The sequence below is a fragment of the Maylandia zebra genome, linkage group LG19, assembly GCF_041146795.1.
Source record: "Maylandia zebra isolate NMK-2024a linkage group LG19, Mzebra_GT3a, whole genome shotgun sequence".
In the NCBI taxonomy this organism is placed as follows: domain Eukaryota; kingdom Metazoa; phylum Chordata; class Actinopteri; order Cichliformes; family Cichlidae; genus Maylandia; species Maylandia zebra.
The window spans coordinates 26,630,820-26,658,663 of record NC_135185.1 but is presented as its reverse complement, the minus strand read 5'-3'; the positions used below and the strand labels follow the sequence as shown (position 1 = coordinate 26,658,663).

Here is a 27,844-nt window from a genome sequence, read left to right as displayed (position 1 = left end):
TTGCTTTTTCTTTTGAAGTTATTTTACACAGCTGAAAAATCACGAATTAATTCACAAATATTCACAAACAAGCTGTTAATGGTCAGTGCTCAGTAAATGGATCTGACATTCTGATGATAATTCCTGATAATAGGATTAGCATGTAGGTTAATTAAACAACAAACGCTAACACACTGCAGATGTCACCGAGCTGATGCTCGTGAGTCCAATTACGTGATCAACAGGATTAAAACTCAAGGATCTTAGGCTGTTTCAATGTACAGACTTTGCAGAAGCCTTGGCTCACCCCTTATTTCTTTGTATTTTGCTATAAAAATATGAAATAGGTGCACTGATTTATTAAAGCATGTGCAAACATATATAGAAATACAGTTTACAAGGCAAAAGCAACATTTTTACAATTCTAATGAGCTTGAAAGTGAATATTAGGTATGACTACCTTTATTCTTTAACACAGCCAGAAATCTCTTAGGGAGCTTTCTCATAACTTCTTTAAGTAGTCTTTAGGAATGGTTCTCCAGGTTTCTTGAAGGATGTTTAAAGCTCTGCTTTGGATGCTAGCAGGCTTTTGTTCCCCCTAACCATGACAGAGGCTCCAGCGTCTTTTACAGATGGCTGTAGAAACGCACTTTGGCACCTCGCTCCTGACCTCCTCAGTACATTTTGACTACAATTTTAAAAAGTGCAAATTCCAAACTAGGAATCATCGCTCCAAAACTCCTCTTACCACTTACTGCCGTTACTTTGGCGTTTTCATAGCTTCAACTACAGAAACTGGAAAAAATTGTGTTTTTGCAACAGGTTGCTATTAGCAATGTGTCTTTTTTTTTTTTTTTTTTAAATGGTTTAAAAACGTTTTCTGTTATGTGTAGACACAACAGGGGTTCAGCCAACGCACAAAGAGGCTGGAGAACAATTGCTGAAAACTACTAAAAAAGAAGAATTACAAGACTGCGTAAAGACTTAGTAGTACATGTGAATTGACTGTAAGAGGAGTATACTGTACGGTGCTTTAGGACTCATAAACACAATAATCTTGATTTTATTTCAAAAACCAAGTTCGTTGACGTCAGGCTTTAAACTCATTCTTTATTCGTTCTTTACATATGATCAAATTACACAGACCTAACACACTCTGAGCTGCCAAAACAAAGAAAAATGTTTTTGTTAATTCAAAAACTTTTTATTCTTTTGTTTTAAATAGAATGTGCAAAAACAAATGTCCTGGTATTAATGGACACATGATTAGTGGTTAAAAATTGTAAATGGTACAGACGCCAGTATTTTTAGGAATAATGCAGTATGACCAAATACTTTATGCATTCAGTCTCTTTTTGGAACACAGTAATGTTAAAGATGGCATTGCCGTAAACAATATCATAAAGTCTAAACAAAAGATACCACCTTTTGTAAGCAAGGTGGTGGTAAACACCTTGTATTTATGTAAATAATAAATACCTCATTGTGAGGAAAGAAAAACCTTTGTCAAGGGTATACAGGAAATGTTCCTACCATTCATTATATAAAATAAATATTAGCTTCCACTTGAACACAACCTAAGTGCACAGCAGTATCCATAGCTCTCTGTCTAACAAGAGACTTTCATCACTATGAACAATTAAACTTGATCACTGCTTTACGGTATCTGCACCCATATACAGTTAGACAGCAACATTAGTTCTTTTTTCCTCCCTCCTGTTTCGCACCGTGTTAGTGCGTTGACGGATCTTCAAACGAACAAGGAGTCATCAGAGAACTGAAACTTCGAAACATTCATTATCCGATGCCCTTAAAACATGACACGTTCTGTATTCATTTGACAGTCGCCACGTCTGGAACAGACAAGAGCAAAAATAAAAACGGACTCATTTCAGGTGGAATTATACATGACAAAATGAAACTGCATCTACAACTTGCTTGCACTGCTTAAATCATAAGGTACATGATAAAAGGCACGCTGCTGAAGTGCTGATGGGCACAATTTTATTTTGAAACTACTCATTAGAGGTCTAGAATTTATTTTGAAGGCGTTAATGCGATAATTGCACAAATGTCAACAGTGATTTGGTTTGTGAGTAAAAAGAAAAATCATTCAAACAGTTGCTTGTTCGGATGGTTTACCTTTTGCAAACATCATATAGCTGTAAAATATTTACAGTTTAAAGTTATTACATTTTCTTATTTTTTAAATCTTATTGAACACCTAAATTGTAATATCAGTGCATATAACTTTAAATGTATTCTACATCTTATAACAGCTCAATTTTACATTGTGCATTTATATTCCTTACCTCATTGTGTGGTATACAGTGATGAAAATCCACCATTTCTGAGACTAATCTTTCTGATCTTGTTGTGTAGAGTTGTCTGGGGATCTGTGTAGGCAGGCAGTAGAAAAGCTTCATATTTACAGTGCGCTTCAATAATGTATTATTAAAACAAAGGCATTTGAACAGGATAAACATATAAAAGGCAAATGAAAGCAAACACTTAACTATTCAAGGGTCTACTCCAGGAGACTCTACCTACAGCAATCAGCACACAGTTCACTGTTAAAACTACACACAGCGGTTGGGTTTTTGTTATGGATCATGCGGTTAACTCTTTCATTTTGTCGATAAAAGCCTCTGAGTGTCTACTGAATATACCAGAGGATGTTCAGTCCCAGTGAATGATTTAATCTGCAGTATATTTTTCACATTGTAATGTAATTCGTCCACCAATCAATCCATTTTCTTTTGCTCATCCAATTGAGGGTCACTGAGCCTATCCCAGCTGTCTTGGATTGACATGGTGGCTGCACCCTGAGCAGATTGTCAGTCTATGGCAGATATTTTGAAGATACATCAGAGCAATTTTAAATACAAATGAAAAGTCAGCCTAGATTAAATGCATGGAAGGATGGAGATCAACCCAAAGTTTGCTCTAAGTTAAATAATACTAACGTATTTGTTAGAACAGAATTGGTTGGAGTATTTTAGTTATTAGTAGCCAAAGAGCTGAGGTTAGTAGTTTAGTTGGTTTAGTCTTCTGTGCGACGCAGCACAGTGTACCTCGATACTCAGATGTATATTTTCAATGGAGGCAAAATGTTCTTGCTCAGAGTGTTGGGACTGGGAGGAAGCAGAAGTTGACGGGCATGGTAATGTGGACACGTGAGTTAAGACACCATCGTCATTCTCAAATACTGGGTTCTCCCTCAAAGTATTCTCAAAGGCATAAGGGGCAAGAGTCTGCCTACAATGTAAAGGAGATTATGAATGCTTTTGAAACAGTAGGCTATACCACACAAAATGACTAAATAGTCACGTATACAAAAACAAACTACACAAAATAGGGCTCATACTTACACCAAAGTTACAGCCTTTCTGGTTTTTATGCATTTCTTGTTGATGAATATTATAATGCCAAGGACGGCGCAAACAAGGCAGAGACTTCCCACAAGGCAGGTTACAATTAGTGACGGGTCTACCGGCACTGACACCAGCTCATTGCAGCGTTCCCCATGGTAGTGCCAATATTTACCCACGGGGCATCTAAAAGAGATGAGAAAAATGCATGCAGTTATGCACAATATTTTAATAAAATCTTAATATATAATAACTGGGTACAGTTATGGCCAAATATGGCCTTTCTTATTTCATCATCAGTTGAGCAAAAAAAAAATCTGTGACGTTTCACTTGGAAGCTGTTACTGCGAACCCAAAATTGGGATTAAAAGAGCTTTCAATTCAAGTGATACATGCCTTGCATAGGTTGCAAAAAAACAAAACAAGTACAAGAAACAAGAGAGTGGGCAGGAATATAAAAATGTCCAAATCAATGCTTTGGTACGTTCTGAGAACAAAAAGAGCACACTGTTGAGCTTGGCCAATTAAAAAGGCCTGGAAGGCCATGCAAGATAACTGTGTTGGATGATCACTTGGTAAAGAAAACCCCTTAACAACCTCACCCCAAGTCAAAAACACTCTCCAGCAGATGGGCATGTCATTAAACATTCTTCCACAAAGGCACGACTTTATGAGAGCTTCGCCACATAGTGAAAACCATTCATCAGCCTCAAGAATAGAAAGGCTATTTTTGCATAGTGAATGGCCTTTCAAAAACATCGAAAAAAAACCTAGAAGACAGATGGAATTCAGATCAACGTGTAACAGAATGATGCTAAGAAAAAAGCACGGAAGCAGACCAGAATGGTTAATGAGGTTCAGCACCTGTGGAACATGCATGGCCATGTGTTCCAGTGGGACTTAGTCACTGAGTGTTTAGTGACGAAGCGACAGGAGAACCTAAAAAAAGCTGGGTTTTTTTACTGATTCTGCCAATGCAATATAGTTCATTGCATGGAACTTGACATTACAGTGACCTAAAACACACTGTGTGCGTGTGTGTGTGTGCGTGTGTGTGTGTGCGTGCGTGCGTGCGTGCGTGCGTGTGTGCGAGTGCACTGTGAATTCTGACAGTAATTGTCTGCAATACAGTCTATAAAGTTGCAAAAACTTTAAAACGGTATATTTTTTCAAACCATGTATAAATTTGCATAAACATTAAAAATTCTTTCTATTAAAAAGATATGTAGCGTTCTTGATAAATGACTGAATGATCCTTGAAGATAAATTTGTGAACAATTAAAAAAGCCTTTACGAGTTGGATGCCTAACTATAATAATAATTGTTATTAATAAATACACATTTTCATCCTTACTGCACTGCCTCCAGATGCATCTCTTTAAATTTTGTTAAAGACAGTTGTAGAATTCAACATTTTTCAGCAAGCAGCTCTCAGGAGATGGATGTCCTTGAGTACACCACAAAGCAACACGTTTACATCAGCCTTACAATTCAGGATAAAGATAAAAAGAAAAGAAAAACAAATGAAAAATAAAAACAAACATGGTGGATTTCCAACTTCAAGGCTCTGAAAGTGACATCAGGGATCAAATCCAAACACAGCTAAAAAAAAATAAATAAAAAATAAGGACCTAGTATAAACTTTAAGGTCATTTTGTTTGTGCTTCCTTTCATTTATCAGCTTGTGTGTACCTGCAGGTTGCTCCATGGCCTGGGATTATTTCACACAGGCCTCCGTTCAGGCAGTAGTTTGGCTGCAGGGTGCAAGTGCTCTGACAAGGCAACCCGTCCACTGTGCTGTAGCCCGGATCACACAGACACTCTGCCTCGTTGGTCCAACTGTTTATCACACAGCGTGAAAACTCATTGCAGGCCAGGAACTTGCAGGGGTCTGCCTGGTCAGCTAAAACCAACGGAAACAGGAGAGAGAGGTGAAAGAAATATAGACAGAGGGCTGAGTGTTCACTAGCATTAATGCAGTCGTTCCATGTTTGCAGATTCAGAGGGGAAATAAGAAGGCATGCTGACTGATATGACAAGAGGTGTCTGCTTTCTGTTTCGTGTGCTTTTAATATGGCTCCATGCGATCATGAACTCACAATACACAACACCTTTGTTACAGTCTGTGAACAGACAGCAGATAAACACGAACCTTATGATATTGACAAGCATAATTCACTGCATGTGCAGATTAAGGATTTTTGTTCCCTATGCCTTGCCTGCATATTTTATTCACACAACATGGGAATGAACTGTGATCTCGCTTTTGCTTGGAGACACACAAAATTAAAAGTAGTGTGTAAAATCTTGCCACTAGATATCATTAGATTTCACATTGAAATCAGCTGAATTCTGTTTTCTTACGCCTTCCAATTCAAGTGCATAATACTATCTATGGTGGCCCTCTAGGACAAACAACTCTGGACTGTCAGTTAGCTGTTTACCTCAGTTGTCACATTGTTGGACTCAAACATTTAGTGAATAACCTCTCATATGATATGAGAGGTAATCAAACTGGGAAAGTGTGATTTTTAGGACAGTTGAGCCTAACATTAGCTAGCGTAACGTTAGCTTAGAACCAGCTCTTGTTGTTTAGCTAGCTTTATGTCAGATGTCTGGAGACAGGAAGGTTGTATTACAAAAGGTAATAGCAAGAATGTCAGAGATAAATAAACAAGTTTATGCATTTTTCATGTGTTTTAGTTCTGACTTAAGTTCAGGAGGTGAGACTTGAGGATGGGAAGGGGACGGTGTGGAAATGAGAAAAGAGTTGGAGGAGTAACACATAATGAGAAAGAGGATGGAAATACACATGTACAGATGTTAAATGGTCATATATAATTTGACCTCTGTCATGGTCAAGGTCATGGGAATACATCAGTTTGTCAGAACACATAATTACACACTAATCAGTGTATACTTATTATTTATTTTCTATTAAATACAAAGAAGAACCAAATCAGAGCAGTGGACAAGCAAGAACATCTCACCTGGTTCTATTTCCAAGGAGCGACTGTCAATTTCAATATCAAGCCTTTTGGAAGCTGCATTACAGAAGTCTTCAAGCACGCAGTGCACTGCTTCTGTGACATTATAAGGTACGGGCTTGTCCAGTTTCATCCTGCTGTTTACCACAACACTTCCATTCCTGAAGTTAAGAATTTCCAGCTGCTTAAATCCCGTCAAGTTGGACTGCAAATATGGCAAAAGCTGTGGAGAATGAGAGGAAAAGCATATTCATTTCTGAGAAGCTCCTATTTCAGTATTTGATTTAGCAGTTCTCTTTCAATGTTTATTTAAAAGGCATTAGTAAAGTTAGTAATCTGTGGGGAAAAAAAAAATCCCACAAATGTATTTCTTGATCCAAGAAGAGAAAGGGACTTCTTCACTTTGATTTTTGGGTGTAATTAAATTATGCCAGACACGTGCCACCCTATGTCAAAAAAGAGCTGTTCCCTCCTGAGATTAAGTCCCGGGGGAGGAGAAGTATTTAATTCTGCCACTATGATACAACAGCTTTTTCTTCTTCTTCTTTTTTAATTTGCTATTCAGGTCACTTTTTGCAGTGTTAATGCTATGAATAGTTCATAATTAAATTTTGATGCAAGCATGAAATCCTGGCATCACTGCTCAGGCTGTGTAATTAGATCCAGAATAAAATTAGGGTTATGTTCATAGGCATTAGTATAAGAACACAAATCATGCTAACTCTAGTCGCAAAACAGTCAGAAAACACAGGGACAAAAAATGATACACTTACAACAAAGCTAACTCAAGTCTATCTATAATATATACTGTACTGTTTAGTGAAAGCTTTTATCTAAAGTGCCTTAAAGTAACACAAAGGCAGACAGTAAATGTTTATTGGATCCAGTATCTGTGCATCACTACAGCCTTACTGTGGTAACACTGCCCCACAAACATAAAGCACAGGAGAAGCATAGTCAAGACTGATTTGAGACGTATCATATCCATTTTTTTAATAATCTGTTTCATGCTAGCTGGGAAGAGGCCTTGCTGCTGTTCCTACTTGTTTTTTACAACTTTTTCCTTTTAGCTTTTTTTTTTAATGCCATAGCATCTAATTAGAAACGAATTACAATGACACAAAAAGGAAAGAAAAAACTACATACAGTAGGCCTGCTTAGCATATTTAGCAGTAACTGCAGGGTCATTCCTATGCTGGTTCTCTTCCTAAGATGTTACATTACCTAACTGACCAACCATGTTGTTGAGCTGTCATTAATTAAGGTAATTAAGGAAGAAGAGGTGAGGAACCCAAGCACCAACTCATTTAGAAATCCTATCAAAAAAATAAAGTCCATGTAGGTCTACAGTTGTCATCAACACTGATTAGATTTTACTTTGTTAATTTGTTGATTTTATTTCTGTTTGGTTTTCTCCTTCATGGTTTCATTACAGTGGTTACTTTAAGGTTAAGGGGGAAAATAATGTTTGGGTTCAAATAGAATATTTCACAATGGCAACCATGCGACAAAAAGCCAGGCAGAAAAACCCGATGACAAACTTCTACACTGAGTAATATTTTCTCTAATTAAAAAGCTCTAAAATGTCAACAGCTGGATTGATTGTCTCAGAAAAACATTATAGTGATGCAGGAACAACGCTATGTTGTTAGGTTGTTCTCCACATTTACATGATACATAATGGAAACATGACAAAGAAGTATGAGAAATATAAAAAAGGGTCACGATCTCTCGAGTTCTACATAAATGTGATGAGTTTATTTACTTCAATTTTGGTATTATCAACAACTCAAAGTGCTTTACACTTTAATTAGAAGTCTTGAGCTACAGCCACCCGCATATGCTCCACGGGGTCCCGTGGTCCCCGGGCTTATATTGTATGGCATGTAATGGGAAAGGGTCCAGTGTTCCAAGGATCTTGCTATATGTCAGTATTTGGACAACGCATGAGAACCATAAAAGCATAATCTATAGTTGCTTATAGTGTATAGCACATGTAAAATGATAATGCTGACCCAAACACCAGAATATTGAACATACACACCCTGAGAACAGAGGATTCTGGGAGCACAGATAACTGCTATTCCTTTGCCACCTGACACTAGGGGGATTTATATCAGTTAAACTTGTTAAGTTGATGGTAAAAGTGTTAATTTACAAATAAATGCAATAAGGTAACTCATTGGTCCAAATAGCCAACAAAACTCAACAAGCACAAACACATTGGCTTCACTGCGTCTGTGCTGCCTTCTTCTTTTAAAAGGCAGTACACAACACAGCACCTGTCTGGAACTCTATATTTACACAGCCATGTCTTAGCTTTAAGTTAAAGTTAACTTCCCATGCAGACATGTTTAAAATATCCCCGCATTGTCAGACTTTGCAGTCCAGATAAGTGAGAAGCCAATCTTTTGGGACTTCGAACCAATGATTGCAGAGCTGTTTAGGCAGGAAGGAAGTCAACCAGCTCAAGTAATGGGCCTACATCAATGTCCATCGATCTGAACCACTCTCCTTCAAGCCACTCCATGTTCACTACAGATGAGGCAAACATCAAACCACCACAGTGTGCGGGAGAGAGATTACAATGTTTTAGCAGGCCTGGCTGTTGAGAGGGAGATAAGAGGCCTTAAGGAGCTCTGCTCTGATCTGGTTATTTCACTTATCATTGACAAGCAGTTTACTCTCAGCTAGCTCCCTATAGCTAACAGTCTTAGCTAAGGAAGGTGTAGCTACTGGAGGGTCCACCATCCAGAACAAATGGGCCACAGCTTGCAATATAAATACACATTCACACTGTTGTTTGGTCATCCATTTGTCTCAATGCAGAAAATCGTTGAGTTATAATCGCCCACTTTAGATGACCAATCCAGCTATATTGACTTTCATGCAAAGTCAAAGCTTGTTTCTTTACAAGAATTCTCACTAGAGTCTGTACTGAGACGCTAAAGATACTTTAAATTGCCATGTTATATATATATATATATACACTAAACCTTTGCAGGATGCATGGCACAAACTATGATTTCATCAGTCTGACACAATCACATTTGCTTCTCTGAGGTTACACATGTATCTACTGGTTCTTGCTTTGGAAAACCCAAATGAAATATCCCTGCATCTGTGTCAAAAGTCCCAAGAAGTATTTTGCTTCCATAAGTTTTTAATTTTTTTGATTTGCTGTATCAAACTAAGTCCCTCCAACCTCCATATCCAGTTTTATTGGTTGCTTCACAAACCAGTAGGTACAGGAGTAATGGGGGAGTGTGGTAAAAGGTATGAAGGCTAATTGTTCATGTATATTTGAACAAAACAAAGAAAACACTGCATCCATTTAAATGGGCTGCATCATATGCATTATTTGACATTTCTTCGTTATTGTTTTAGTGATTTATAACCCCGCCTGGATACACTGGGGCCTGTCTTTATTTAAAAAGCCCATTTAAAGGAAGACTGAAAAATCCTAATGGGTGCTGACAAAATAATATATTAAGTATAGTAAATACTTACCAGTGCACTCATCTGAAAACGGCTAAATACATTAATTAACAAGGAGAATTGCAGAAACTGGGGTTTGGGCAACCATTAAAGATTGGAGATGGAGTGTTGTTTGTGTTATTCTTTCAGGATTTTTATGCATATTTTTTTAATATATATATTTATATATTTTTTAAATACACATGTTCCCTATGCCCACTGGCATGACTGCATGCATACAATCCAGTTTGTATTGCTGCTTCTTCTTGATTTGAAGGTCTTTACATAACACAGAACGCAGGGCTCTTCTGAGTGAGCCTAAAAATACCTAGGGGCAAGCATCAAAACTAAACAGAGATGTCAAGTGATGCCTCTTTCTTTGATGCTTGTAGCAAATGCAGGTTTAAAGAGACATCGTCCTCATGTACATACATGCCAGCAGCTAATGTACACTTCTTTTTTGGGGGGAAAATAAAATATATGCAGGTCATACACTCAAATATCCAAATAAAATAACATAACATTGTCCAGCTTGTGATTGGCTTTATTTCATTTTCTCTTGGCCAATAGTAGTACATATATACAGTGTGCATATTTGGACAGGTACCCATTCAGAATAAATGATGCAAAATGCATGCAGATGTCCATATAAACTTTACTGCCATCACACTAAGCAGATGGAAACCACTAATAGCATAATGTGTGTGGTGCTGGAACTGACTAGAATTAAAGCTTCTTACCTCGGGTCACAACCAATGACTAAGGCAGACCAAGGTCCCATGACTCACACTGCCCTGAGCTAGGTTGCTTTTTAACATATACAAAATTCACAAAGCTATGTGACATCTGTACTATATTTTCTTGGCCCACTTATTTACTATTTACTCCGCCACTCTCTGGGTTAATCTTTAAGGCCCCAAACAAGCAAAAATCACACATACCAATAAATAAATGACAATGCAAAAATAAATGTCAGAGACTGCGGTGAATAGCTAACTGCAGGACACTTTCACTGCATACTGCATTTCCCAGTTTAAAAGATAAAACCTGAAGAAGTATACACTTTACACGTAAATTTAAACTCACAGGCTCACAAATAATAACAAAGCAATGTCAGCTAGTAGCACATTTGCAGTACTTCCCACAAAGCTTGTAAGCACGGATAACTACATAGATGTTTTGCTTTCAGTGTTGTACTTTAAAGAAATAGGTGCACAGATTTATATGACTCTCTCTGATTTAGCTAACTTAGCACAAAAATGTAGGATCCTTAAAGTTTGCAGGCAACCTTTAAGAGCTGAAATGTGGGGAAACAGCTAGCTAGACTGATTTTATGAGCGGTGATGTGATGCTCTGTTACTTGGTTGGGGTCAGTGACCTCAAGTGGCAAATGGGATATGTTGTGCTAAGCTAACCTGACACAGATTGAGCAATAAAGAAAATCATTACTGTTTTTTATAGAGAAACTTTTGAGAAACCCATGGCCACCCCTCTGTTTGCAGAAACCAGGAGTATGCTGACAATGAGTCAAAGAGAGTCTAGACTTCAGAGTTGTACCAGGAAGCAAGATTAATAGGTAAGATAAGTAAGCTGAGGCCATGCAACAGGAGTTTTTTGTGTCACAATGGTGACTCTCTTTTAGCTTGGCAACATCACCATGGTCAACTATGCTGAACACATAACCTAGACATGAGAAGGTTATTTCTTTTTAACATGATATGCCCCGTGACTGGTATCAATTCTCAACTTAGAGAAAACCTGTTGAGCCGTCTGCATGGCGGCACAAAATTTCTCATGCCTGGTTTTGAATTTTACATATTCTACATTTAAAATTTGGGATTTGATGATTCATTAAGCAAAGCACTAGCAAAACAACTTTGCGTCATAGTACATCTTGCAGTAAACGCAAAACTGCAGTCAAACATTAAGGCGAAACACACAAAGTCAAACCCCCTAAACAGAATCAGACTTACAGATAAAAACTATGCATTGTAGCAGGCTAGCAGGAGAGTCTATAATTTACTACAAGGTTGAAAGTAAAGCTTAAGTTTAAAGCTGAATAATTGAGAACTGTTAGAAATGTTAAGAGATGTCGTGATTTTTTAGTTACTGCATTTGGAAAAGGTTAGTTAACTTTCTCTGAGGCATTAGAATTATATTGCAGTTCCAATATGGAAAAAAATACCGGTATGGAGGCTAAAGTCGTCTGTCTCCTAGGCCCAGATTTACTGGAAGCTCCAGGGTTTGGCGAATTTCTGGACCCAGAGTGTTGTGTCTGAGTGAAACAGAATCATTTTACCACCTTGGCGATTGTTTAAAGCTTTACCTCACTTTACAAAAATAATGAAAACAACATTTAATAATGAAAAATATAACTTTTTATAATTCATTACAATAACTTCTTGGGATTAAAAGCTGGTGTGAGGATAAGGCTTATTGCACTGTGCTTCCTCACTAATATAGAACAACAAAACAGAGAATAAGAAATTCCCAAACCCCATTCCCAAAAAGTTGGAACAATAACCCTTTTAAGGTGTTTTATATAAAAAGTAAACACATTTTTTAAAAACAAATCCTGATTTAAACATTGGATATTTCTCTTCGTGTAGGGTTTAATCGATTGGCAAATTATTCAGTTGTGCTTTTATTAACACAAAGTGACTTTCAGTTTTTTTGGAAAGATGGTTGCACTTTCTGAAACTGAGAGTTTTCATCTCTGGGCTACAAAAGCAAGTATGAGAATGAAACATGGAGAAGCACAATATCAAGCACAAATGCTTGTGTACCTACCAGTTCAAGAAACGTATTCTCCAGTGTCTTATACTCAGGAGAGCTCTTGTTGAACAGGTCATCAGAAAACATCATGTTAGTGACCCTCAAGCTAAAGAAAACCACTAACTCTTTGCTCTTATCCACTGCTGTCATCAGAGGTGTGCTGGCTTGTCTAATGATTGGGGCAGCAGTGGACTCATATGGGCGTTCTTCAGACTCTGAGGCGACTCCACTACCACTTTCCACTTCATGGGGCTTGGACACCAACTCTGTACCATTCTGACTCTGTCCTCCTTTCTTTTGACTGTTTGAACTCTCAGCAATAAGGTCCACTGAGACCGGGGCTACTCCACTGTGCCCTCCACTTGACTCATTGGCATCCTCAGGGGATGGCGAAGACTTCACATCTGTTTCTGGTTCAATGCCTTGGACTTTGCCCTCAAGTGGTGATGGTGTGGAAACTGGTGCTGCTGTTTCTGTGATAGACATCTCCAAAATTGGGATAGGGTAAGTAGGCAGTGATAGGTCAGTCAAAACCTCAGCATCAGTCATAACTTCCTTAGGCTGGAGATTTGGAGTTGTTACAGAAAGGTCCTCATCCTTTTGATCTGGATGCTCATTCCCCCCATCAGCTTGTCTGGGTTCTTGAACGTAAAATACAGCAAGAAAAGGAAGAAGATATTTTGCATTTAAATGTACTTGTACACTTATTGTTATGTATGACCATAACTGCAATACAGGCAGAGCCAGGATGATACAAGGAGTGATCAGCATGAGCAATCATAGAATTTGAGTTACATTAGTAACTATAATTTTCTAGGAGAGCTTTTATGTGGACCCATTCATCTACAGCAGTTATTCCCATGTGGATATCTTATCATCTTAAATATCTTATGCAAAAAACACTTTAGCAACAGTGCTTATATATTTTTTTTTTTTTGAGTATCTGAAGTTTACCCCAAAAAGCATATTATGTATAATTTTTTGTGGTGTACTTCCACATAAATTTGTTGCACAGAAGACAAAAATAACTAGCTGTCTAGCTGCACCACTTGCAGGCGACTTATGAATCATAGGATGCTGTTTGAGCCAGATCTTGTTATCTCCCTGCTTTGATCATTTGACTGTATGTCTGAGGCCATGCCAGTCACATTTATTTAATACCCTGATCTGCTGCTGTTGCTGTTAGCCAAGTCACTTCAGTCATTTTAATATTCACTCCATGTTCCATTTCATTAAACCATAGTTACTTACAGCTCTCTCTTTTCTTTTATTGTTGTTTCTTCGTATAATTATTATATTTATTTCATCTTTTAGAACAAGAGTAAAGAAACTGTTATCCTTGCTTAGCCTAACTGTAAGTAGAGAGACTAAAAAGACAAACTATAATGCCAAAATCTCACCAAATTTCTCCACTCATGTGAAAAAGAAAGTTTGCACATCACTCTTACACTCTTACATCTTCCATAGGAATTAGGCTGTAAGTAGCAGCCAGGTGCTGATAATCAAATGCACTTTGTTAGTTGTTCATCAGCAACTTTCACAACCTCTGTAGACCAGATGTTTGCTGGTCTGGTGCATTCAGGTGTGTTTTCAGATAATGCCAAGGAGGAAAGACATTAACAATGATCTTAGAGAAGCAAAAGTTGCTGCCCATTAATAAGGGAAGTGTCGTAAGGTAATCTTCAAACAATTTGAAATTCACTATTCTAAAGCGAAAAAGATTATTCCCGAGTAGAAAATATTCAAAAGAGCTGCTGGCAAATTAATCCCAAAGTCAGAGCATGCAATGCTCAGTGAAATTAAAAACAACCCCTAAAAACTGTCTTTCAGACTCCACAGCCCTCAATTAGCATGTTAAATGTTAAAATACATGAAAGCGCAATTAGAAAAAGACTGAACAGATACGGATCCTTAGGAAGGGTTATGAAGAGCTTTGGAAAGATGCATGTGAACAAATCACATTATTGTGAAATAATATCAACTAGGATTTTATTTACCAAAATAATCTGGAATCAAATCTGAGGCCATCTGTCTGACATCCAAAGTTTGGCTGAAACTGTGTCATGCAACAGGAAAATGTTCTGAAGCACTGCAGCAAATCTACAACACAATGTCTTCAATGAAAAGAATACAAATTTTACAGTGGCTCAAGGTCCACAACTTAACCTGACTGTATTGCTGTGGCAGGGTTTTAAACATCAGTGAACTTAAGTGGCATTGTAAGTTTTCCTACTCATTCCTCTAAATAATAATACAGCACATGTGTCGTGCATCATTTTATATACACATTTCTCTCAATGCCCGAGGACATGATATATTGAGTCTCTTTGGAAACTCGTCTGGAATTCAAAAATCAAGTTGTTGCTGGTTTAAGTTGGCCTGCACAGCATGAGAATGTAATGACTTGACCACCGGCAAGTTGTTACTTAGTAATGGGTTCTAATATAATGTATCCTCTCAGCATGAAAAATCTCCATCTGCACAACTGAACCACCACATCTAATTGTACTGACATTCCTATTTCCTCTGAAGTATGAATGTTCTGTACAAACAACCGGGAACAACTTTGTCATATATTACTATCTGTATTCTTGTTTCCCTGCCTTTTTCTGTTAATTTTGAAAATTTACTGTAAGCTCCTTTTCCCTACTTTTCTTGCCTGGGTGTCTTTTGTTTTTCGATCCTCACTAATGTTGTTTATGTATCTGAGCTGCCCAGCCCTTAACAGCAGGTCATCCTTCAACAGCTTTACCACCATTAAGAGAAACAAGATATAGAAAACCAATAATGATGGCCACGTTGTTGAGTTCTTCCTGTTATCTGTCAATACCTCTTAATGGAATCCCCACTACGCAGACTGGTGGGTTAATCAATAGAGCTTTCACTTCTTGAAACATCCCGCTTTATAAACATTTAACCTGAGGAAGCCTTACCTTTTGTTACCTCCTCCTCTGATTCACCCTCACCTCCTTCTTCATGTTCAGCTGATGGTATTTCCTCCACCTCTGTCTCCGCTTCCTCCACCTGCTCTGTGAGAGTCTCCACTTTTGCTCCTTGTGTAACGGCCTCCTCTGCAGCATCGTTTGTGGACTCCTCTTCTACAGCTGCCGATAAAGGATTCTCCACTGTGAAGGCAGAAGTGACTTCTGGGAGGATGTTGGGGATGAAAGGCACAAACGTGTGTGTTTCTGGTTTGACAGTAGAAGCTTCGAATGCGGTTTCAATCACTCCCAAGGTGGGGAAGAAACTTTGGGTGAGAGCGTTGTCCTCTGTTGGTGCCTCTGTGGTGTCGTCCTCGGATATTACAGTCTCAACAGGATTCAAGTTGAGCTCAGCAACTGGATAAACTGTGGTTACTGAGAAGGAAGTGTTAAAATACTTCAATGTTGAACACAAACTTAATATCTAATTCAGGTAAATGTGTGATATTTTGCTTACCAGCCTCAAAGCTTAGTGTCTGTATGTCCAGTGGTAGTGATGTCTCCTGCTTTAACGCTTTTACAATGATGTGCTTTAGTTTAGGAGCATTTACGTCTTCCCCTGTGTTTGTGACATAACCCTCAGGTTCCTCATTCAGCTCTGTTTCTCCATTAAAGACCACAGCATACCGTACAGACACATCCTCCAGTCTGGGCAACAAGATAAATCATGTCAGAAAGCCTCACAACACACAGACTCCAGTGGTAATAGTGGTAATCCGAGAAGCTTCTTCAGTTCTGAAACTGAACTGAAGAAGCTTCTCGGATGAGAGGTGAAACGTCTTCAAGCAACTTAAAGAAGTCCAGACGCTTTTCTTTGCAAGCTCCTTTGACAGTGGTAATAGTTGTTCACTCAGGCATAAGCCAAAAGATAAGATGAAACAGAGAAGGGATAGCTTCTCTCGAGACATAAGCAATGAAATGTTTCAATAAAATCTATTTTAAGGGAAAACTAAAGAAGGATGTGTTTTTACCGTAATCAATGTTTCCATTTCTATGTTCTTTTTTTTTCTTTTCTTTTTTTTACGATAAACCTAATTGTAGTGGCAATTCCTTTACTTTTGAAAGATCAAACGTCCCACAACTTAAAGTCCACAAGCCACTGCTGCATTGAGGTAATATTTCGTACGCAGGCAAAAGAAGTCCATTGTCCAAACATTTTTGTTGAGAGTTTTGGTTTATTTATCCATCTTGGCAAGCAATAACAAGATCCTTCCTGCTGCTTCTCCTGCTCTGGTAAAAAACCATAGGCCCACCCCAATGCATGCTGGTCCTAAACCAGTCTCTTTATTTATAGAAAAAATGGCCCTACAGCTCTTACTAACTAATTTAACAAAATAACAACAAACAAACAAATCATTTAAAACAAAATATTAACCGACAAATAAACCCCAAAATATAAGTAAACGAACAAACTTTAACTAATTTCAAAAATAAGAACAAAAATAAAAAATAAAGAACAAATAGCTCCAACACTAATTAATCCTCTTTTAACTCACCGAAATCCCAGAACACGTATCTCTTTGAATCCTGGAACTTTTTCAAACACATGAAGCATCTGCAGAAAAAATGAAAAGAGCATTAAAATAATTAAAACAAATGTGAAAGAAATCCTAGAATTTTCTGTTGTTACTGTTAAAAAAAAATTAGAGCAATTTTTAACTTGGAGTTTTTGAATCCAGCTTGGACATTATGGAGTGCATAACTATTGCAATCATGAGGCATATATGGAAGTTTTGTAATGCCCACAGTGAACTAAAGTCAGCATTAATGCAATTTTCTCAATTCACCAGATTTAACATTATTCCAAGATCTTAGGCCCTGAAAGCTACATGAACTAGGTAAACAGCTCCCTGACACTACACTTACTCGAAAATCTGTCCACACTCTTTGCAGCCCCATGCAGAAAAATGCATATTTAGAATGATGCAAAACACATCTGCAGCATTTTTATTTAATGGAATGGGACTTTCATACACTCATACAGCTTCAACCTGTTGGAAAAAGCTGATAAAGAGCATGTATGGTACTGACAGGATAGCTTAGGACTCTGTGGAGTCCTGTAAAAAACTAAGTACCTCATGCAAGCTACTGAATTACCTCATGACTCAATAGCTGCAATAACCACCTTTAGCAGTAATGACTTTAAGTAAGTTTGTGGGCATTCGTAGATCCTCAGCTCTCTTAAATTGTATTGAGATCTGAACTTCGATGAGGCCATTACAACACCTTGATTCTTTTCTTTTTCAGTCATTCTGTTGATGTTTTACTGCTGTGCTTAGAATCACTCTCCTGTTGCATGACCCAGTTTTAGCCTAGCTTTAGCTTTTGGAGAGATAAGCTCACATTTAACATTAGAATATGCTGTGTTTGTTTCTCATCGAACGTGATGCTGCAGATTGCGATAAATATATCTCCACATATCTCATGGAGATGAAGCTTTTGGTGTTTTTTTGCTTTGTTTTTTGCAATTTCCACGAGCAAAAAAATATTGTACAGTGCTAACACACACCTGAATGTTTCAGATGTGCAATCTGTTAGCTTCTACTTGCACTCGTAATTCCTGTAGAAGCCGTAAGAGTGTCTTTAGTTTTTCACAGACCTGCCCAAATAAAACGTTATTTTTTCGCTGACTGTTACACCTATTTCTTTAACGAAATTCTGCGTTAGTGGCTGTTTGAACTGTGGTGAGAATCTATCCCGGCCTTCTTAGTCAGAGATAATTAGAACTTACTATTCCAGGCTCACGCTCATTTAGAAGTCTTAAGTCCTGCAGTTACCCTTAAAGCTGTTAAATCAATCAGGGTGTGTGTTAGACCTAACGCTGCAATGTAATACAAGCTGGCAATCACGAATACCTTGTTACATAACACCGCCATTAAGAAGGGCTTTTGTTTTTAATGACAGAATAAGACGATCACAGGAGTAAGATACAGAGGGGGACTTGATGCTTAAACTCACCCTTTGTTTGAGGTCTCGGGCGATGTCATTGTACTGTGCAGTCTCGGGGTTACTGAGCAGTTCGCTGTATGTCGGATCCACGATGGTGATCCTGAACTCAACAATATACTCTTCATAGTTTTCTTTCATCATGCTGGGGTTTATCTCTTTTACCTAGCAAACCAAAATCCACATGGCATTTTTTTACTACTAATTAAAAATCTGAAACTTGACAATGAGTTAATGTTCTAACTGTTATAGTTGACCTACCACATCAGCCTCAGTTGGAAGGAGAATCACAGGTGGAGTCCAGGTGCCTGACACAATAAAGCAACATATAAGTTAAATCATGATATCTTTATGAATGTTTTATGACGCCCAAAACGACACAACTACTCGCCAACCAGTCGGGAAATGCATATTTTCCCTAGCGACTGTTGGTTGCCAATGGATTGCCAACCAATCTCTCGGCGTGTGGTTGTGGCTTAAGTCAAGTCTGTTTTGGTTCAACCTTAATGGTGTTTATCTGTCAAACTCACATTCACTTCCTGGCTCTGCAGTCCCAGATTCAATTCTGAAAATGGAAGAAAAATACTATTTAAAAAACTTCAGGGATCTTCACCTTCACCATTTTTTTAAAAAAAATCTGCAACATTCTTCTGTTTGTAATTGAGTGTAAAAATATTTGCTGTTGCAAAAACAACATATATTAAAAAACTGTCAGTCTTTTGGCAATTACTAGGCACTTTACACAGTTACAGAAAAGTAAAGAAAAGAAAAGAAAAGAAAAGCCTCTCCTTTCTGGAGTGTAGCTGATTCTTAAAAAAATGACTCCACGCACAGAAAACACTTTCACATTTCAGAGGGAAGTTTACCTACCCTTCATTTTCCTCAGCTACTCTCTGGAAATTAAAAACAAACACACACACGAAATGATATCAGCTATTACATTACTATTACACCAAGCAAGCACAGAGTACAAATGTACTGTTATGGAAAGTGGACTTCCACACTCACTCTGGCGACCATGTCCAGGTGCTCCTGAGAGCTGCTGAAATTGTGAGCCAAGTCGTCCATGCAGAGGTTTTCATGCTGGCAGGTGTAAACCCAGGCCCTGTACTCTTCTGAGTTTGGCACTCTGTCCAAGAAGATCTGAAAAGCTTCCCAAATTGCTTCCTGACAAACTGAAGATAAATCACAATTTTTTAAAGTACTACCAAAAAAGACACCATCTGATCTGATTTAAATCAAAAGGACAGAAAAAATAAATAGACAGGAGGTGAATTCCTGCTAGAAAACAATTACATAACTCAGGCTAAAGAGGGTTGTTGATATTAATCCTGCCATCGGTTAGTATACAGAGCTAGTCATGATTTACAGGTTACAGTTGGCTTATTATGACCTTTGGGGAGGAATTTCAATGGAGCTTTACATATGAGCACACATACAACAGTACCTTATAGATGTATTCAATCACAAAACAGATTTAATGTGAAATAACAGAGACCGCAACAAACAGTATTATAGCTGTTGTTTCATAAATGTCAAAGTGTATATTCAAAAGTCATTCTGTGCCTGTGACATTTCTGCAAAAATTAAAATTATAAACAGAAAGCTGTCCCGAAGCGACATTATTTTTTATCCGCATCTGCGGCTGAAACAAGCACCATATTGTTCAATAACTTGATGCCCATGGGAAATTTGTTCTCTTATAAAATCATTTCTGTAATGATTTGAGCATCTCCCATACAACAAATTAATCTGCCTCATTTTAAAATCATACGCCACTGCAGCTGTTTTGGGACACTTAAATAACCGATTGCAAAGACAAAGGCGGCAATTTTAGCTTATTAAATCACTGATAACCCATCTTTCTTAGACGAGGGATTTTTGCAGTGTAGCTAGACTCTAACGATTTTTTTTTAAATATCAAAATCATACCATGGATGAGGGAGTATTCAGTGAGATTCATTAAGATTTAGAGACATAGCACCATTAAATCTATTGTGGCAATGTGGTCTGCGACCAAAGCAATGACGGAACTTAGAACAAACTCTTTTGCAAATAAAAAAAACAATTTGATGTGATTGAAGTGCAGACTTTCAGCTTTAAAATAAGGGGAGAGGCTCCAAGGTAAATTGGCCTGATACGGCCTGTCTTCTTGTTGTTCTATAACAAATAGACACTGAAAAATCATTAGTTTATTTCAAATATTGAACTTGTATTTGTTAAATGTTCACTGGAACTCTAAATATGAGGTCCAAAGAGTGTTGATGCAAGTGAAGGGGCCCTCATTACAACGAGAAAACAAAATAAACTCTTCAGAGAGATTGCAAAAACTTTACCAGTGGTTCAATCAACAATCTGTTACATTGTTGTTTTTCTTTTTTTGTCTTCCCCCTGTCTCACCATCTCTTCTCCCATCTATTTTTCTTTCTCTTCCTCTCTTTCTTTCATTCTCTCTCCCTGTCCTATCCCCCAGTCATGTCTGTCCCGTCTGTAACAACCGAAAATCAAATCAAATAAATACATAATTATAATAAAGGTCAATCAAATGGACCAATATGGCAAGGCCATGATGATCCACTTGGTAAAGTCAATCTGCTTGGCATCTTTCTTGGCCTTCAGACAACAATTCTGATGGCTAAAAAAATCTGCTATATTCTTAAAAAGACTGAATTCGCTGGCCTGCTCTGGACACAGAAGATAGCTAAAGTAGATGATCCCCAAAGTCTTCTCTTGGTTAAGAAAAACTATTTCACAACATCTAACTAAGTCAAGAAACTCTCAACAAGACTGTCAAAATCAACAGTCAAGAGACTCCTTCATGAATACAGAGGATTTATAACAACATGCAAACCACTGGTTACACTTAAGAACAGGAAAGCCAGATTAGCCTTTCATAGTCCTGGAAAAAAAACTCTTTAGACAGACTAAATATAAATATACTTCATCGACTATCCATCAGAGATGGTGGCACAGGCATCTACAGCTTCCAGTGGAACCAGGTCACTAACATTTATTGATGATGTGAATCCTTGTAGAAGTATCAGGTGAATGTGTGGGACTATGTTTAAAAATTGAGGTAATTTGCTTTTGTTAAAACTCCTGAATTACATGTCAGTCACATATCGATTGCTCTAAAATCCACTGGTTTAAAATCCTATGGACCTAGCTGACTAAACCTTGTCTTTACAAAATGTTTTGATTGGATAAAACATCCAATTTGGTAGCTGTTCATTCAACTGCTAGGACATCTCTGTTTGCCCCTTATTCTAATAGACTAAATATTTCAGGACAGGCTTGTTATACTAATACACTCTGCTGTGATTAGGCACAAAGTAAATGTTTAAAGACTCCATGTACAGTATAAGCTTACACTAAAGTCTAACACTGCTCATTTCATCTCACCTCTGAGTTTGTAATAGGCCCGGTGGCTGCCGATGACTGCTTTCACACTCTCCTGGGGACACACTTTGACACCCGTAGTGAAGATCGTTGACCTCTTTCCCCGATGTCCACCCTGCTCTGCTCTGACATTGGTTGCATGTGGGATTGGCCTGGAAGCTTCCAGAAAGTGTCGGTACTTTACATCCCTGAGTCCAGAAAAACTGTGGTCGTGAAGGTCTGCAAGAGTCACAAAGAAGAAGTTATTAAGTCAGGCAGAATGTTTTTACTCGCAACATGAATAATCAAACACTTCATGATAAGTGGATGTAATTCTGTTGACTGTCAGGTTGGTGTGAGATTTCTCCCGCAGCAGTACAAGTGTTTGTGTGGATGGCTGGGATAATTAACAACTGATGGGTGACAAAACAAAGGTAAAATTGCACTCCATGTACTAAATGCTCCAAAGTGAGTCACATATTGTGCATAAATTGGGCTGAATGGTTTGCATTAAACAGCAACGTGTTTCTTTGTTATTTGCATTTTTAACAGGTTCATTATTTCTTGCTGATGGGAATCCAACTAATCTGGCATAAGCGTATTATTGTTTTTTGAATTAGCCATCAATTTCCTGTTTAATATCACAATGAATTACAGACCTTGCTAAACAGGTTTGTCAGTCTTCACTAGTGTTACAGGATAAAATTTAAATATTTTCTGCTTCTAAAAAGTGAAGTCAAAGCACAAATGCCTTCAAAAGACTTCTGGTTCCATAGAAGTCATGACCTCAGTGCTCAGGTCATATTGAATTGAACATTAGGCTCATCTTGTAAATTATGATCATTTATCAATTATCAGTTTTATTCAATTATCATCATCATGTGATCAAGAGTCAGATAAGTGGATTATTCAGGATATGTTTAGTGACTAACAGCTTGTCCATCACATGTCAGTAGCCAATGAGTATGCAGCTTCACAGTCGCAGCAGCAATGGCAAAAACGCTGAGGCTTCATGATGTGACTTCATGGGATTTTTTTATACCGTCTATGTTGATAATGCTCCAGCTTTATATCATCTCACCCAAATATCGCCTCATCCGGGTTTAAAAAAATTACAAATAAGACCGAGACAGCCAAAATATATTTCACATGAAGAATTCCACATTTTAAAAGGTGGCTCACAAAAAAATCCATCCAGATTTAAGGAAACGCAATCCTAAAATGCTGTCATGCCCTTTCAAATAACCCTTATTAATCTTGTCATATCAGAAAATGGGCAGCCAGCACTTACTATCACCAGAGAGAATTTAATTTGACAGGTATTTTATCCAGCAAGGTGCCATCTGTTTAGTTGTGCTACGGTATGTTAACTGCTGCTTGCTTTACCGCTGCTTTTAAAGAGCATTTGTAGTGAAAAGGAAATCACACATAGAGTACATGTATTTTAGGACTGTCTAATCCAAAGACAGCCTCTGTGTGTGATTTAATTATTTTTTAAAGGCGCAGACACTGATTCAAGCTTGTAAGTTTACTTCAATATGAAGACATCCAGAGACTAAATCTTAGAGGTGCTTGTTTGTGACTGGAAAAATGCAGAGACATATGGAGAAAGACTTTCTAAGTTGAATTGACCTTGTGCAGCTTAACCCACGTTACGTCACTGAGACTGGTGAGTGGCTAAAAGAGTAAGCGATGAGATCGTGCTGGGCCACGTCCAAGTATGAATGAGCAGAAATGCGTGCGTGTGGATTACTGTCGAATAAGGGTGTGCATCTATAGCAAACCTTAAAGAGATTGAATTTAGCTACAGTGGTTAGAAAAGAACAATTCTGCAAATGAAGGCATTGAAGAAATGACACAGATTCCCCTGTTTCCATGAATTATACCGCTGAGATGCTGCACAGAGGATGAGAGCTGCTCTAATTTTCTGATCAGTTTAATTAAATAATCTTTACGAGCTTCAGTGACACTGGTGAATTACAGGAAGGTAATTGTGCGCCATTACAAAAGCTAGTGTGCCAGTCAGTCTCTCCAACACAGTTACCCCATTGAATAAAGCTATTTTAGAAGAAAGCAATCATTGTCGTGCCAGGTGGCAAACCTTTGAGGACTTCTTAAGAGAATAAGCTGGGATTTATGAGCCCCAAAACAGAGTCTGGAGGTCATTGAGCCCAAACAGAAAACTGTGCCTTTTCAGGATTAGGATAGAGAATGAAGAATACGGACAAATAGAAATAGGGAGTGTGTAATTACTGTTGCAATTGTATTCGACTCAGAGCTTTTAGCTGAAGCTGGTATATTTCTGGGGAGATACAGAGAGTGGGCTATCTCAGTACTTAAATTTTGCATATCTATAAAAGCACACGGAGCTGTTTTGCATGTTGCACCAGTGCATTGTGAATCACAAACATTGTCATACGTGACAGTTTCAAGAAGTGAGTTTAAACATTTGCAGTGAGTGGACAGTGTACTTGAATTACTGTTATTGTGCAATATTATAAATGATTTTTATTGCAAAGCTGTTACATTGATAGAATATGTGTTGCAATCAAGCAGCTGGCAATGCTTGTGTACACTCGATCTTTGTCCACCGTGTTAATTTATGTTAGCTTCGTTTAATTAATACCTTAGACTGTACATAAAAGATGGATGCAGTGTCACTATCTGCATCTTAGTTCTGCCACCTTATAAAAATACATTTCTACTGTCTCATCAATTCCTCACTTATCATGTCTTCTTTGAAATAACTCAGACAGTGACAGGCCAATGCTTCAGTTGAAGGTGGAAATCCAGGTGACATCACTGTGGCTGTGTCCATCTTTTATAACATAGTCCCAGACTGAGTCCTAGTTTCAGTCTCATAATCTTTTTGGAAGTCATACAGTATGTTGGTGGCGATTGTTTCCATAGGGTCTCCTATTTAGGTTTTGCACACATGTGACCGCTAATCAGGTGGCATTAACTTGACCGCCGTTTGGGACACGTGACAATCACTGTAGGATCGAGTGACCTAGGGACCAGTCCACAACCATCAGTCATGAGGGGAAAATGATTAATCACTGACTGGTTGCTGGACGGTCACTGTTCCAGTCACACAGATGTAGAGACCAATCGGTGACTGCCTGGCAACAATCTGTCACTAGGGAAAAATTCCCCAAACCAGCTGATATAAACCTCCTTGTGACTGGTTACTAGCTTATTGCTGCGGTCGCAGTTTGAGTGTAAGCGACAGACATTGCAAACACTGTCTGGGTGGTCTTTGGGCTGCAGTGAGAAGTGCAACACAAACCAGAAAAGGTGATGCTTTGGTTTCTTGTATATTGCCACAAATGACTGTATCTTCGTCTGCAAATTCTTGCTAACAACTAGCCTTCAAAGTAAAAGTTGTGGCTTAGTGCTATAGCCCATCGGTCCCCAACCTTTTTTGCGCCACAGACCGGTTTATGCCCGACAATATTTTCACTTTAGGTGTCGCAGATAAATACAACAAAATAAAACTAGTACCGGTACCGAAAAAAAGAAGATTTATTCATAACACACATGAAAAGACCCAGGAAAACCGAGTTAATGATAAAAATGATAACAAACTAATGCTGAAAACCGATAAAAACCCTGAAAACCATACATTTCACACCTGAGCCTCAACTCTCGCGGCCCGGTACCAAACGACTCACGGACGGGTACCGGTCCGAGGCCCGGGGGTTGGGGACCGCTGCTATAGCCAACATGTTTCAAAGGGTGCCATTTTTACGTTGAAGGCTAGTCGTTACAGAGCATGAAAGAGCAACTACACAAAACCGTACCAGTCTTCTAGCAACTAAAGCAACCACTATGAGTGTTTTGATGCTGCATCTTCTTTGGAACCCATTTCTCCTGGTGAGTGTCAGAAACCTCCAAGAACACATTTCCACAGTAAGAAGTGGTTGTATCACGTGCAATATGCTAAACAGCGCTTGAGCACTGTGCACATGACATCACATGAGAAACCTCATTATGCTTGATGTTATTTCTATGTAAAAACTTGGAAGTTATAAAGAAGCCTTATTTAGACAGATGTTCATTACTTTGCATTTGTCAATATGTTGCATGTGTAACTCCACTACATAAATAAAACCCTTTGAAATAAGCAGTACTCTTTAATCCAAATGTAGCATAAGACCAAGAAAATGCAATGAATGCTTAGCATTGTAACCTGTAGCTTTATGAGGAACGTAGCCTCCAGTTTAGAGACTGTCAGGCAGACTGATTGAACAAAATAGTTTCCAAACATTTCAGCAAGTTAAGCTGCCAAATCATTTTTTTCCTAAGATTCATAGCATAACATTTGAATTGGTTTTGCTTGAAGCCTCATTTGCACATGCACAGACACGAGGGCCTAGGCAAAAGGAGGGAGTGTTGGCACGGGCCTTAATGCCCAGTGCATCCGCAAAAAGGCCCCACAGCAGAATTACAAGCCAGAAAAGATTAGTGTCCTGCGACACTGGGAACAGAATGGCTTTTGTTTCCTTCAGGATAATGAGCTCACCCGGGCACATCACACTGAACAAGACAACCAGTGCCGATGAAAATGTTATCCCTGTTGAAATTTCGCTATCTTTCTCAGTGAACACCTATTAGATGTCACGACCAGTTTAATTCACACTGAATATTCATGACCTTAAGAGTGGTTCGCTATCTGCTTGACATTTGCTTGACATCTAAAAATCAAAGATCTTTCCGAGGGTGAACTGGCATTTTGTAGCCTGCCGGGAGAGTAATTTAGGTAACAGAGTCTCATGCACATAAAACAGAAATACCCTGTTGTTCCTCTAAATTTCACCACTAAATTTGCTAAAAAAAACAAAAACAAACTTGCAGGTAGATCTTTGCATTAAAGGATAATTTGTCACTGGCCAAACTTAAAGGAATGCGAACAGTCACTTTTATTTTCTAAATTTTAGTAAGCTATCAATCAGATGCATCTTAAAGAAAGTTTCTTCATTCTTCAAGATGATTCTTACCTTTGATTTGACTTGCTTGGAGGGTAAACAGACACAAAGTTAAGCATAGTCCCGACTTCAAAAGCATGATGGGCTAAAGTGTAAAGTTATCATTTGTAAAGTGACTGTGGCAAAAAGCAATAAAATCCAGAATCTCCTTATCTCGAGTCCTTTAGCAGAATGTATAAAAGTCTCCTCATCGGTGCATAGGAGTTCTTGGCAGGCACCAAAACTCAGCTTCTGCAATCGTTAGTTTCTGGATGCTGTGGGATCCCAGTACACTGCAGAGGTGATTGCATGAATGGACGAGCAGTGGGAGCAAGGGAGGAAGGAGAGGCAAAGGAAGAGAATCTGGGAATAGATGATATTTTGGCTCAGGAGTTTCCTTCCATGCTGTCAGTGTAACAACAGTTACAAGGTTAAAAAAGCAGGCTCTGCTTTGAGCGTAATCTCTTTACCTTCTTCTTGCTGCTTGTAATCCTCGAGGGGGCCACGTGGCTCCCTGGCCTCATCCTGTTAGTCACCTTCTGGACCCTCGTCTGTCAGCTGAACAAAAGTGGGGATCTGCCAACCAGCTGAGACCAGATAACTACTGCCCGCAATTGCTAGGGCTTGATCACTCACGACCAGCCTCTTTGTGTTTTTGTCTGCCTCTATGTGCAACTGTAAAGCTGCCCAACTCTTCTTCGTCCTATAGATGTCAAGAGAGGTCAGCAGTTTGTTTCTGTCCTACACACCAAGCTACCAGACAAACAATGTGCTTTGTTGTTGTTCTCGCTGCACAGGCATGTTGAGCCTCTAAGACTCTTTCCTCTAGGTCCTGAAGAAGAACATTACTGACCTTCCTTCCCATTACCAGTTCGGTAATTTACTTGAGAGCACTTTCCTATGGTGTGCTTTTGTTCTTTGGTTGCTATCTGTGACTAGTTCTTCTTGCGTCCAATCCCATGATGCTGCGACACTAACAGCTA

General features: G+C 38.5%; 1 protein-coding gene across 6 annotated transcripts; it reads right to left on the bottom strand.

Annotated features, from left to right (window-relative positions):
- Positions 1 to 5: 5 nt before the first annotated feature.
- On the bottom strand, positions 6 to 27,832 carry impg1b (interphotoreceptor matrix proteoglycan 1b). Of its 6 annotated transcripts, XM_004540874.3 has the most exons (19): positions 26,895 to 27,832; positions 21,919 to 22,134; positions 19,525 to 19,691; positions 19,387 to 19,409; positions 19,047 to 19,081; positions 18,778 to 18,824; positions 18,529 to 18,681; positions 17,067 to 17,125; positions 16,028 to 16,218; positions 15,523 to 15,945; positions 12,605 to 13,230; positions 12,000 to 12,089; positions 6,341 to 6,560; positions 5,043 to 5,253; positions 3,351 to 3,536; positions 3,054 to 3,237; positions 2,292 to 2,375; positions 2,122 to 2,141; positions 6 to 1,832 (listed from the first exon to the last, which is right to left on the bottom strand). In XM_004540874.3, exons 1-19 carry the CDS (start codon positions 26,959 to 26,961, stop codon positions 1,790 to 1,792), a joined length of 3,045 nt encoding a protein of 1,014 aa, XP_004540931.1. In that variant the 5' UTR covers positions 26,962 to 27,832; the 3' UTR covers positions 6 to 1,789. The 6 variants fall into 6 exon arrangements, 5 of the variants coding, with proteins under 5 accessions (XP_004540931.1, XP_076733377.1, XP_012776754.1 ...); XM_076877262.1 differs by lacking the exon at positions 2,122 to 2,141 and having other exon boundaries at positions 15,556 to 15,945; XM_012921300.3 differs by lacking the exon at positions 2,122 to 2,141 and having other exon boundaries at positions 26,895 to 27,831.
- Positions 27,833 to 27,844: the final 12 nt, after the last annotated feature.